Source organism: Euprymna scolopes, chromosome 13, assembly GCF_053919585.1.
Source record: "Euprymna scolopes isolate OS-2025 chromosome 13, ASM5391958v1, whole genome shotgun sequence".
In the NCBI taxonomy this organism is placed as follows: domain Eukaryota; kingdom Metazoa; phylum Mollusca; class Cephalopoda; order Sepiida; family Sepiolidae; genus Euprymna; species Euprymna scolopes.
In genome coordinates, this window is record NC_136494.1 from 97,554,060 (window position 1) to 97,569,132 (window position 15,073).

A 15,073-nucleotide genomic window follows, 5' to 3' on the forward strand; every position below is an offset into this window, starting at 1 on the left:
CTTGGAGACTTGTGAGGAGTACTAATTAAGAAGCCGTTCTTGATGATCAGCCTGACAGGTGCAGGTCCAGGAACTGACTCAGTACCTGTCGGACTGAGGTATGTCGTCTAAGCAGTATCCAAGAAATCCACCCTTCCAAGCCTTGCCACATGGCTTTCAGGTGGAGTATGTGTATTGCTTACTGCCTGAGGCACCCCTACCAAAGAATGCGACGGGGCTGCCCAGGCAATTTTTGTTAGGCCGGAGTGTCCCTCCTTTAAGGGTGCTGGCTTGAACGCTCCACCTTTTACCTTGTGTCACATCATGCATGGTGGGAAGCATGTTATATATCTTCATAAATCAAAAGATCCTGAAGCAGATTTAAAAAGAAAAGAAGAGAAAAAGACCATTGCTATAGCATGCATTGATTACAAGAATGCTTACGACATGTATACGAGCGATTTATTTGAAAAAGAAACAAAAAAAAAACGAAGCTAAAAAAAAGCTGATAAGCACAGAATCTTCAGCGAGGAGGTTAAAGTGGAATTCAAAGTAGAGATTAGTTTTCGAAATCTATCTTGCTAATAAGTTTCCAGTTCGATGAAAGATATTGAAAACCTGCATTTAATATTTAGAAAGCACATTATTTCCAAAGACTCGACTAATTATTTTTAATTACATGCTCTCTTATTATTTTCCAAATTTATTTCCAGTGCTTTGTATTGCGGAAACAACTGAACAAGATGACAAAGGGGACTTCCATTGGCCGACTGCAAAAGTAGGAATGAATGTCGAATTGCCATGTTTGGCAAATAAACAGAAAGCAACCAGAAGATGGTAAGAACTTTTTTTATGATTCATTTAAAAGGAAAAATCCCCAGTGCTACCAGATAAGGCTGTCTAAAGATATCGACTCCTTGGCCTTAAATGAACCAAACATTGATGTTATTGTGTTTTTTCCTGTCTCTTTACAAAACTCAATCATGTTCTGCAAAGCCAAAAACAAAAACAACAATTTTCTTCTACAAAACGATCAAGTTAAATACCATAAACAAATATTCGAAGATATAAAGAACATTAAGTATAAAAACTTTTACCAAAATGACTGAATCCGAAAAGGGTTGATATGCCTTAAAACGAAACAACTAAATCAAGCACTGAATAAATATTTGAAGATATGAAGAAGTTAAAGCTGAAAAACTTTTACCAAAATTACTGAAGTCGGCATTAAATAACCCGAAAAGTGTTGATATGCCGTAAACAAAACAAGCAAACCAAACACCATGGATTTAAAGATATAAAGAACTTGAAGCATGAAAACTGTTCCCAAAATTACTGAATTCAGTATTAAATGACCCCAAAAATGGTTGATATGCCATAAAACAAAACAACCAAACCAAAATTAATTAGTCATTACATCCTTCTAGATTAAAAAAGTTTTTATTTTCTTCCTGATCATGAGTGTTCCTTTTACTGAATTTTTTCCACATTAAAAAACAACCTTATGTCTAGCTCTGTCCTCATGGGGAGGCAAGTAAATAGGAACATGGATCTCCTTCTGCTCCCCATTTTTCTGATCTAACCTCTAACTTTTCTTTTCTAACCTCCGACCTTCTTTAGCAAGAACACATGGCATAGTGGATAGAGTACTAAGTAAAAATTAAGTTCTAGATGATACTCTTCTGGAGCTTGAAGACTCAACCTTCAGTGTGAGTGATACGAAGAATACAATTGCAAATTGCTTAAGATTTCTACCCAATCATGGCTGACAGAACAAGAACATGCGATACTTGTAGATTAAATAAAAGGTTCCTTTGAAATTCCAAAGAGATTCCTGACAGAAAGATTTTAGAATTTAACAAGATATACTTAAAGAAGGTTGGCGGTTAAATCGGCTGAAACACTGTGAGAATAACACTAAAGATGAGAACAATTTGGAATTCAATACTTGTTAAATTTGTAAAACCATATGCGTCCCTCAACAATCACCGACCTCAACATTTGTGTGCCGTGGTTTTTTTCTTTATCTTCTCCTTATTTTCGTTCTGGATTGCCGAGGGTGCAAGCGCTGGTTTACAAATATATAAAAGTCAGTTGGTTGATCAGATCATCTCCTCTTCGGCTAAAACTATGTTCAATCTGTTCCGAGCTGCAGACTGTTCAACTCTCTTGCAAACTAACTCAAAACTTCTAAATATATTGACTGAGTACCAGAAACCTTATGTTCGGCCTTTTATCTTAGTCACTACCACACCTGATCAATAGAAACTGCCTATTTCCATGCTTGTTCTATCAGCCACTCCAAGAATGATAATGACATTTATATGGATTACACACGACGACGACTCTGACGATTCTTGGGGACTTCATATTAATAATATAGACTGGGAGATATGATGCAACAGTTCTTAACACATGTAGAAAAGAGGAGACTCGTTATTATGATGAAGGAAGCACATTACTTGTAACGGGTTATACAAGAGTTTGTTTATAGATGAATATACAAAACACATGTACCTTTTCGGTTGTGAGGAATGACGACACGAAACAAACAGGTACATATTATTAATGGTGATTTCTTTATTCATCTGTCGTCCGATTGATGAAGTCAGGAATTCAAGCCTTTTCGAGTACATGGTCTACTCTTCTCTCCACCTGACTCTATCACCGTGTGTGATCTTCTCCAATTATCTGATCTTAATTAACTGACTGCCTCTATCTTCGAACCCTAATTCAATATATTGAGAAATCTCCTTTGTTTATGACATCAGAAGTATGGTTCTCAATGTGACTAACTTTCACGGGGATTTACATATGTCTGTCCAAACACATTTTTGGCAAACAAAGAATTCTTAATTCTAATTGTTTAATATCTAACCTATTTTTAAACAATATTTTTCAACTCGCATTGTCCATTCTTTTAACTGGCATATTTAATATCCAGTTGTTCTAAAAGAATGGGCAATCGCTTTTTTTCCGACATAAATAATATTTAGCTATTTCTAAAATAATTAATAATGGACTGCATTCCTAGAATTTCAATTATACACTTGCCTACAGGGTTCGATTCTAGCCTTTTCCTAATATTTTTTTCACTTATCTAGTCTGTCTGTTACTTACATGAGAAGGGGACAGCCCTTTCATGTAACAATTATATCAAAGAATATTAGCATCCTCAAGATACGAGTTTATATATAAAGCATACATTCGCAGCATGATTAAATATTTGAAGATACAGGTTGACTTTTTCTCACCGAAAAAAAAATGGAATCATTAATAAAATTCTTGCAATTCAATCATATTTGACTCAAATAAATTCCAGTCTGTGTCTGACTTGTCCACCGAGTTTCAGTCATTAATGCCCAACAATCTTTCTTTTATCTCTTTTCAATGATAAACACATCTGGATATGACATACAAAATTGTCAATAATTCTAACCCATTTATCTCTCGGCATATCCTTGATTTGGGCTGTGATAGCTCTCTTCAGGAATAATCTGTGAATTTTTTTAATAGAAATTATCGTTGCAATAATAATACAAATAAAACCACGGAAAGGTATGGTCTGATGAGCATGAAACCGATTTAGGATGACACTTTCTAGTCATGAGACAATCACCAAAATGTCCTCACATATTATTAAACGGTAATTAAATAAAGATTGTTGGACATTCATGATTGAAATTTTCTGGGCAAGTCAGGAATAGATTGAAGTTTACTTTTGGAAGATTCGTAACTTTCGCTTCTCTTATTTTATTCTTTAGTCCTCATATTCCATGAGCAATGTTTCTGACAAAGAGGGAAGAATTTCTATTTTCTGAGGCTAGAAATTATTTCATTTAACACTTATCGTTGGCAAGTTTTGGACCTTGAAGTAGTATTTATTTATTCATTTATTAGCTCCTTACACCAAGTGGCTTACAGCATTGTCTGGAGCGATTTCTATATTTTGCATATTTTGGAGGGGTCACCTTATATTAAGAACCATATTGAAAATTAGTGCATGGAAAAAATTACAGAAATGTACATCATGCAAACATATTGTTGGATATCAACTTCTTTTCTTAAAACAACCTTATTGGTCTCTGGACAAAGGAGAGGTTGGATCTAGTAATTCACTCCTGTTTGTTGGTTCGTTTGTTCATTTTTTTTTTTTTCGCACTTTTTTTCACACCTTGGATTTTTTTTTTTTGAATTTTGAATAAAGATTAGTCATGGTGAAAGTAAATTTTTACCAGAACAAATTTTCCAGGATAACTCTGGTAGCCCCCCCCCCCACACACACACCTCGGGGGGGGGGGGAGGTTATAGTGATAAAATTTCCTCCAAATTGTTCATCCGTTCATTTGTTTGCACTTTTCTCATTAACCATGTCTTTGATTTTTATGAAATTTGGCACAAGCATTAGTCATAGTGAAAGTAAATTCTTCACTCGTGGAAGGGGATCGTGAATGCTCGGCTTGTTTATTCAAAAATCATCTGTTCGTACTTAATTTAGAACATACCTTCGTCTGGATTGTCAGTGTCCAATCTTTAGTTGCTAGTTGGAATCAAAAGTCGGTTGCAGTTTTCTTACACAAATTTATCATTATATCAACCAGTTCAACGCGTTCTTTTAGAAGAAGATGATTTATTCAGCCATGTTCATCTTTAAGGTTAAAGGTTAAAGAGAGACAGAGAAAAGAAGAGATGCTTAATTATTTGTGCATGGTTTTATTAATTACTAGCGAGGGGTATCCGGCGTTGCCCGGGTGTTTGGAGGTGGGGGGGGGGTTAAAAAAAGTAAGTATGAGGATCGAACCCGAACCGTTGAGGCAAAGTTGTTAATTAAATTGTGAAAAAAAAAGTGCGACGTTAACCATTGCCTCACGGCGAGATGCTAACAGGTGCCCGTTTTAATGAGTTAATGAGGTCAAGTTTGACTGCGGGATTTCATTTACTGCTGAACGCTTCCCCCCCCCCCAAGATGTTATAGGAAAAAGACTAACCCACATACGGCGAGCGACAAATGTTGAATATTTATCTTCCCAAAATCGAGCAAATTAAATAGACAGGCGAGCTTCGTTGTTAACTGTGAGATATTACGATTTATATGTGATATAAAAAGTTTTAAAAAGTTGTGAAGAGAGCGACCGCTTCTCTGAAAGAAGCCTTTTGTAGATACACAGAAAAAGCGAACACACATACATACATACATACATACATACATACATACATTTTCGCTTTTATATTTATAGATAATACTCGTCAAGACCTCTCAATAATATGTCTATTCGATCTGAAGCTTGCATCCACACTTTCGCAACTTCACCTTGTCAACAAATCATGTAAAACAACTAGTGTTGGGATGAGTAATTAGAATCGGGAATCGAAAAAATCGTAACTTTTAGGGGTATCGAAATTGGAAAAATTAGTACCTACTTTCTGATGCCAGTAAACGATTCTTTTGTTTTTTTTTAAATTCTGTTAAAAGCAAAACCAAACCACTGCTAGTAGTAATGATAAAATAAATATTTATTGATTTCTAACTAATAGTCAAACTAAAATCTATAGGTCATCGCTTACAAGTGTATTTTTTACGCCTGAGAAAATATCCGCACATTAAACATATGTTTTTACTATCATTTTGAAAAAAATAACTACTTCTTAGTTAAATATTTAGAGTTTATAAAGAACCGGAATCGGAATCGGAATCAGTAATTGTATCTGTTGTGGAGACGCCCACTAATTAGCATACGTGGGTGAACAAGATATAGATAAAGGTATCAAGTCAGCAAGACCGGAGAGCTGTGTTCGAACGCCGGATAGGCAAGACGCATGTGCCGGTTGCTCCATGAAAGACTTTAACACGCCCTTTGCCGGACAATCTTCCAACTGCAGTACAATTGCACCTTTGTAAATATGTATTTTATTTTCGTCTTAATATATTTGTTTTACCTTTACTTTCTGTGTTCGTGTTGTTATTGATACAGACACAACAGTATCAGAATCGGGAATTTAGTAAGAAATCAGTAATTGTATCGGAATCGGGAATTTAGTAAGAAATCAGTAATTGTATCGGAATCGGGGAAAATATTGGAATCGTCCCATTATTAAAAGCAACCTTCAGCAAACTCACTGCTCACATGCTGTACTAAACTGGCCCTACTGACCCCCTTTATCTATAATATCTTGTTAACTTCTCCCGACGGATATTTTTTTAACTATGATATTTTTTTAACTAAACAAACATTGGTGTACTCACAAATATCCAAATATCTTAAGAACTTTACAATATTTTACCAAAAATACTGGATTTGGTAATGAATTATCCAAAAAACAAGGTTGATATGCCGGAAAACATTACAACTATCATACTTTACTTTGATTGAATTTAAGTAATTTGAGTAATAAATGCACGAACTTCCACAGAATCATGTCTAAAATAATCGGATATAATACGCATATTAATACATTTCAGATCTTAAGTTGGGGCTTCACTTATATACATTACAAAATTGTCTGACAGTTATTCCAGTTGTCTCCCTGTATGGCGTCTGGAATACTGAATCCATAATTTTCAGCAAAATCATTTTTAAATTACTACTACTACTACTACTACTACTACTACTACTACTACTCAAGGAGTCCCCCTGGCTTTGCCCAGACATAAAATACGCTTAAATATCATATTTTAAATTGTCAAAATTTTGTATATATTATTATAGAGTCGTGATTTCAAAAGTAAAAAAAGTATTTGAGTGCCATCAGCTAGAATCGAAAATGAAAGCAAATCTGTGGCATTCAAAGCTGGTGACGTTACCACTGCACCAACGTGACACACATATGAACCGATTAAAAATTAAAAATAAACTAAGATGAATGTACAAAATGTATAATGATGTTTTCAATTTTGACCCCTTTTTGATCCTTTAAAACTTATTTTAACCGGCTAATGACCCATAAAAGAATGGTCCATAAAAATCCAATCATTTGAGGACACTAGAACCTCAAATGATTGAATTTTAGTTTCAGATGAGATAGTGTTTGAAAATATGAAGACAGACAGAAAGACATATAGCCTTCTATATATTAGATTATGTTGTAGTATTATCGACGTTGATTCATTGACGAGATTATAAAACTTCACACGAAACTTTCAATCTACAAGCTACTTATACTTACATATTAGTTCAAGGAAAAAGATGTTGGTACTTATTTATATTAGTAATCTTTTAAACCAATGCATTTCAGGTAAAAACATTATGTACTTATGTGTTATAGCAAAATTAGTATAAATTGCAAAAATTATGAATAATACATCGAGTAGGAAAATAATTACAAGTAAAAATAGAATTTATTGAATTATCGAGTTGTATCGTATGTTTTAATGTGTAAGAGCTGTGCAACCAATTCAATATGACAAACTGATTTATCTCCCTTGACTTAAATTGACTAAATTAAAAGTCCATCATCATTAAACAGGCTATCTGATAACATAATTGTGACTGGCTTCTTTTTTTTTTTTAAATGATTCTAATACATCATCTATTGGATCATTTTTCGTAATTTTTGGAATATATGCTAATTTCACCATGACACATAAGTATGTAATAATGTTTTCACCTGAAATGCGTTGGTTTACAAAATCCTAAATTTACATAAGAGATATGAACCAAGATCAAGCACCATTTTTTTTAGCAACACAACATAAGAGATATGAAGTTATAGGCAAGAGGTAAAAATAATAAAATATATGCAAAGAATATATGACAAGAAATAAAAGAAAGTTGGTGCCATTATCGTATGTGGCCTACATATTGCTTTTTTTTTTACTGTTTCTTTTTTTTTTCGCCCCAAAGAACTCATAATGTCACTTGTATGTAAGTAGCTACTATTTTGAGCCAAATCTACAAAGACACTATGTAGGGAGTTGAGCAGCAAGATATCTGTTCACACTAAATTTGAACTTGAGCATATCAATACAGTGAGGTAAGCAAGAACCCAGGAGAAAATTCCAAAGTCTAGCAATTTGAGAGAAGAAATTATTAGAGTAGAAGGCTTTTCAGTATCTAGGAATCTCTAGAGTGTAGGGGTGGGATTTTGTTGCTTTTTGGGTTAGTTGGTGGTGTTTACGTTGAAGAAGTAATACTGCCTTGAGTTCCTCAGTGTACATTCCATTAAAATAGTTGTAAAACAGGCGCAGTGGTTTAGCATTTCATCAATGAGACAGAGGTTGGAGTTTGGTTGATAGTGCGGAACCTATTAGGTTGGAGACTCCTTTTTTGAACCCTGTTTAAGTGTGTGAGATCAGTAGCAGATAGACCAGCTCAGATGAGGCCTCAATACTCCATGCATGGGCGAATGGTGGTCTTATAGAGATATAAAATACTCTCAGGTGTAAGCAACTTTATAGCACGGTAAAGAAAGCCCATCTTCTTTGCAGCAGCCCTGGCAATGTCCTCAATGTACTTGTTCCAATTCATGTTGCCTGTGAATGTTAAGCTGAGGAGTTTGAATGAAGAGCTTTCAGGAAGCGAACAATTCGTCATGGCAATCAGTAGTCGAGAAGGTTTCTTGTAATTGTTGAAAGAATGAAGTTTAGTCTTGGCAGAATTGAATGTTATCATTCATTTACGCCCCATTCTACTACAAACTGGAAGTCTCCATCAAAGGTTTCAGCCGTTTCCTTAGATATGTGTTCATTCATTCTCCTCTCATGTCTGTTACAGAGTGTGGTGTTACCAACAAATACACCCATCTCGGAGACAATTTTATCAGAAGGTCATTTATGAATATGAGGAATAATAAATGTCCAAAAATCGACCCTTGTAGCACACCTACATTTATATTATGTTGTTTTGTCGTACAAACCATAATGTTTGCTTAAAACATAAGTTTTATTGCTGATACTAATGATAAACTAATAAATATTTATTTATTTTAAACTAGGAATATGACTAAAATTTATAGATCATAAAAACGAATTTAGGTAAAAATTGCACAGGCAAAAATAGCAGAAATGGATGAATAGGAAAATGGCACGTGAAAATTATAAAAGCAAATTATACAATGAGTTTATCAAATACTTGGATACAATTCATAGGGAGAAAAATGAAGAAGTTTATGAAATTAAAAATAATATTATATACACATATAATTCTAGATTAGGAGTCTACTATAATTTGCCCACGCCCACCTCAGCCGCAAAAAATAAGATTCTAATTTTTAAGGTAATTTTTTCATCAGAATTGGAATCGGCAATTGTATTGGAATCAGGAATTTAGAACAGAATCAATAATTGTACTCGAATTTGGAGAAAATATTGGAATCGTCCCATCGCTATATTTAATAAGGTCATCAGTGAAAGTATATTGGAAGTTTTAACTTTGTGCTTGCTTTTATATTTAACTAGTAGAATACCCGTCTCAGGACGGGGAAAATTAAAAATCAAAATTAATTCTCTGGACAGTTTTACACCATTTCATGCCTCCTTAGGAAGATTAAAAGCAAAATATAACTTAAACCATATTTTAGAATCCTTATTCAAACTTGGATCCAAATTTATTACATTAATTTTATTATAGAAAATTTCTAAAGTTAACACTTAAAAGAACTTATGAAGAAAGTGAAATTCAGAGAATCTTGTATAATTTGTTTCTAATGTCTATGGATTAAATTTAATGCAAATCTGAAATATTTGAGTTTTCAAACGTGCATATTATACTTCCTAAAATCTTTTAAAATACTCCAAAGAAACTGAAGTTTGGCAATATTTCTTAGTTTATGTCTAATATTAATTGGTAAAATTTCAAAAAAATCGATGGTATCTGAATTTCACAAAGAGTTTCAACCTCATCCTCCCACTATTTACATAAACTAATTTTAACTAAATATAGCCTACATTACGTCTAGCAGCTGTTTCTCTAAATTCATAATGATCGGTTGATTAGTTTAAGAGTGAATCCTAAACATAGAAATATATAAACATATACAAATACCCAACTTTATATAAACAGTGATTATTAGGAGACGCTAAGAATTTAATTTCTAAGTCTCTTTTCAGTTCAAACATTTATAAAGAGAATAAAACCCACGTTCAAGAAATAGGGGCACAATTCATTTTATTTATTACATGCTGTAAACATTGTGTTTTTTCCTTTTTAACTTCATGCGTTTCATCTTCAGTGTTGTTTGCTAGAGAGAAAAGTGTAGTATCTGTATTAATACTACACTTCATCTATTCTGTCCTTGTTGAGGGAAAAATCCCTCTAGATCGATGGAATTTTAGTTTTTGTTTAAAGAGAGTGCCTGTTATTGGGAATGTTATATAGTGGGATGCGTTAGGATCAATATAACATAAAATTTCTTACCACAGGGTTTTCAGCCTTCACGTGGGTATGTTTGAAAAAATGGAATAATCATGAACAAATAAGAAAATCACTTGCTGTTACATAACGGTTTACGTTTATTGTGAAGACGCACACATATAACGACCATTCAAACATAATACATGAAAGGTTAGAAGTCCAAGTATGATAACAGGAACAAGCGGGAATGATGCTCATTTCTCCATTTTGAAAGTCATTCTGTTTTCCCTCCACTCACTACTTCCGGTCGTTAATCTCGCGAGAAATCGTGAGAATTTAAAGTCTAGGACTACGGACAATGGGGGGGGGCAACTTTGCCCAAAGAAGTAAAGAATTACTCCCCTTGCATTATATTTTTGTATCTTTCTAACAGGGAAGCTGGAATTCTTCAAATTAAAGCCTAATATTGTTCTAACTCTAACTCTAACCCTAATGGCATAATTCACATTGATACACCGGTTCCCATTAGATCATTGAAGTTAAGCAACGTTAAGCCTGGTCAATGCTAAAATGAGTGACCATTTGGGAATTCCAATTGCTGTATGTGCTCTCCGCTTATCTTGGTATTGTTTCCAGTCGTCTAGCACTTCTTACCATGGCATTTAAACAGTGCCGGTTCAGGAGAAGTGTGGTTGACGATTCCGTAACCCTTGCCGCAAACTTGCCGCATGATCACACATGCAGCTACTATTACAGGGGGTATCCATTGTTTCTTGAGACTGAATGGAGACATCATTCAACCTTTACTCTAACTCTAATCCTAACCTAACGGAGAGGTAAGTAAATAGGAACAATCTTTTGACTTCTTATTTCTTTTTTAGTTGAAACTTATTATTAGATATATTCTTTTCTGCTTAGGGTTTATGAAAAACATTTCTAAGAAATCTACAAATAATTGAAAATTCCTCCCATTGTTTAATATCATAAGTACAGTTTATTCTAAACTCACTAAATTCATTTATATTCAATTGACACATTCTTTATTCCTTTCCGTTTTATTTCTTTAAAAAGTCTACCGGATGACAGTAAAATTCTATTTTAAAACAGTAAACATTGTGCAATTTATAATAAGAATTTCCATCGATTAGGAAAGAGCTGAGATAAAAAAAAAAAAAAAGTTCTATTATCTTAACGAAGCAAATATGAAAATTCCAAGGGCAGATAACCTAGCGTGGATAATTACAGCAAGAAAATACTTAGAGTTTATTTGTTTTATGTGGTGTCATTATATATATTATTTTATGTTTTGATAGCATTATGAATCGAAGAAAGCGCAGACTAGAGCTTGACTCAGAAGAATCAACAGAAGAATCAATAGCTTCAAACAGTGCAATGTGGGCGGAACCTGATACGAGCCAATGTCTATCAGATGATTGGATTACCCGAGAGCTTCACGACCTGGATCTTGAAGATGTCGATGATGGTAGGAACCAGATTTTGCTTTTAATCTCAATAAGCATGTACAAAAATATATTTATTTAAACATTTTTGAGAAAAGGGAATTTTTATTTCTTAATCAATACAAGAACCATATTTGCGCTAGTTAGGGAAACTGGGTGAAGAAAAAGTTTTTGAAGAAAGGGGGTAAATAAAGAACTGGAAGTAATGACTAAGTGGTTAACGGCACGGATTGAAAATCTGGATCTTCCTAGTTCAAATCTAGATCGTCCGAAAGAAACACGTTCATCAAACCAACACTTGACCTTGTGTTTAAGAATAAGAAATTCTCGATAAAAAAAAATGTACAAATTAAATTTTTTTTTTTTTTTTTTTTTGCTTTTAGTCACTGTTGACAAAACACAAGCTTTGTGACTGACAAAGCTGAAGGTAGGAAAAGATAGAAAGAAGGAAAAAAGAAAAACGAAGAAAGAAATAGAGAATTTTAGGAAGTAGGAAAAGTTTAGAGTAAATGGGAGAATAGAGAAAAAAAAAAACGGAAGATTTGTCATCATCAATATTAGTTTTTTTTTGTTGTTGTTTTTTGTTTTTTTTACATAGGCATCACCACTTATCAAGGCCAAGAGGCCACTCAAGGATAAGTGTTAAAGAGTGTACAGTAGAAATTGGACAATATAGTAATCGTTAGTAATGGAAATTTGGTAAATTTGTTAACAAGTAGGACGGCTCATCAAGAACTTGTTTACGTTAGACTTGAAGACAACCATATTGTAGTCAGCTGGAAAGCAGGAAAGCGGAAGACAATTCCACAGGCGTGCAGTTCTAAGAAAGAAGCTTTGTTCATGGAATCTACGTTTAGGTTTAGGCCCAGATAAAGAGTGGGGGGATTATTGATAGTGTTTTCAGCTAGATGAGTGTTTCTTATGAAAGTTTGGCAAGGGGGTATCATAGACTAAAGCTCAATCGAACACTTTCCATGAAAATAACGATACATCAGAGACAAACTCGCAACATCTCTTCTGTGAGATAGAGGTTGCAGGGAAGAGAAAATGATATCTCCTATGAGACTACAAAGTCTATTTTGAACTCTATCAAGGTAAGAGAAATCCTTTCTAGCAGCTCCTGCCCAGATGTGGCAACAGTACTCCATCCTTGGACGTACCTGGCTCTTATATAAATAGAGAATTGCATCAGCAGTGAGATATCTACTGGCTCGATAGAAGGATCCCACCATTTTCCCAGCAGCCTTGGCAACAGATTTGATGTACCTGTTCCATTTAAGATCAGGAGTAAAGGTCAAGCCCAGAAGCTTGTCAAAACTTGAGGTTTCCTCAAGACGAGAGCCATTCATTTCAACTGATGCCCGATGGGGATCAGAACGTTCCTCTTTGTCTTCATCCTGTTATAAAAATTTGTGAACACACACAATTCTTCGCTTTATATTCATACTAAAAGTCCTTAAAAGGAATTGCCGGGAGCATTGATGATAAAAAAATATAAATGTTTTTAAAAAAGTATGTTATAAAAAAGTATGTACCATTTTTAATTTTAAACATCTCTCTCTCTCTCTCTCTCTCTCTCTCTCTCTCTCTCTCTCTCTCTTTCAAACTGTCCTTCATTCTCTGTCCTTATATCCCCCTCATCCCTCCGATTTCCACCCTCTTTTTCCATTTTCATTTTCTCTCTCTGTCTCTCGCACCCCTAATTCTTTCTCTCTCTTTCTCTCTTCCTCTCTCACTCTTTCTCCCCCTCTCTCTCTCTCTCTCTCTCTCTCTCTCTGGCAACTAGTTCAGTATAATAGAAAAAAAGAAAAGTTGACTGACTGACCTAGTTTCAGTGTTATTTTTTAAACAACTATCAGTAAAAATAAAGTGATTTTACTCCCTCCATGCACTTATTTTATCTCTGGTAGGCACAAGGAGATAAATAAATATTACAAAAAAAAAACAAAAAAAAAACATGTAAATTTTTAAGTCTTATAAAATTATTTACAGTTAATGAACAAAAAATTAAGAAATTTACGTGCGGAATTTTAGCCTAAAGATCACGTAATGAAAAAAAAAACAAAAAAAACATGCTATCAACTTACCCACGGTAGAATTTTCACGACCCGTTGTTCTATCATTGTTGTTAAGTGACGAAATGGAATATATATATATATATATATATATATATATATATATATATATATATATATATATATATATATGCATGAGTTTTTAATATGAATATCAATAGACAAAATAATTATAGAAGTATACATTGATATATATATCAGCAAGTGTATTGTTGCGTCCAAAATCAAACCTAGTTTATCTGTGGAGCGTGTATTTATACGGAATGATATTAATCAGATAACCGAAAGGCTTGAAAATTATATCAATACTCGCCATTGGCTTTGATCTGTAGGTAAGAGTTTTCTGTCATTCTTTTAATTTATTTCTTTCGCTTTTGTAAGTATCTGTCTGTGATGAATTTGATAAGCAACGTGCTTCAATTAAAAAGAGAAAACAACTTCTCTTGGTTCGAAGGAGATATAGTTGTGAACTAAATGATGGAAGCAAACATTTTATTTTTCGAATACTGTCTTAATAAAATTAAAGTTTTATCTAAGGGTTTAGATTTTGTATTCTCCCTATTAGCTATAATATAAATCTTACTTGTCTTTTTAAATGTATCTATGTATGTATGTATGTATGTATGTCTCGCAAAAACTTTAGTTATATAGGAGTTTCATTGAGAGAGTCTTAGGAAGAGATGCTTAGAAAGAGTCTTATTACAGTGAGGGATGTTGTAAGACTCAGAGAGAGAGATTGTTCAAGTTAGGAGAGATTCTTATATATTAAAAGTTCATTCTTTAATTGTGTTGAATGGAAGAAGAAGAAAGCTCTTGGAGTGAAGGGATAGTGTTCAGACAGTTCGGACATGATGATATTGAGACGTGTATGTAAAGACATATAACACAAATATATAATACAATTCCACTTTACCTTTCTGTAAGAATCATAAGACACAAGACGAGCTTTACAAAAAACACTTGATGGTTTATTTCGTCACACGGCCGTGTTTCCAGCACCAAGAATTCAAAGTCTCACATTTTTTCTTGAAGTGACGTCTCGCTCCTAGACGCCTGACTGTCTCTCTCCGAGTTTTTTCACTGACTGACTAACTCTAAAGTTTTTTCTCTATTCCTAGAACTTTCTATTTTCCGTGACGTCATACACATGTTAAAACATGTGCCTTCTTTCACGTGCTATGGACATACGTGTCCAAAACTTTTCCTATTTCCACAAAAGGAATTTTAACCTATATTCAATATGTTAAAAACATTGTCTTATAAGCTGCAT

At 33.8% G+C, this 15,073-nt stretch overlaps 1 protein-coding gene across 2 annotated transcripts in view; it reads left to right on the forward strand.

Moving 5' to 3' along the window:
* Positions 1-15,073, forward strand: part of LOC145292099 (adhesion G-protein coupled receptor G6-like) — a 231,992-nt gene that overhangs the window by 148,406 nt on the left and 68,513 nt on the right. For both annotated transcript variants that reach the window (XM_080138183.1, XM_080138184.1), the window contains exons 13-14: positions 693-816; positions 11,582-11,751. In XM_080138183.1, the coding sequence (XP_079994309.1) occupies positions 693-816; positions 11,582-11,751 (294 nt within the window). The remainder of the gene's footprint in view (positions 1-692; positions 817-11,581; positions 11,752-15,073) is intronic.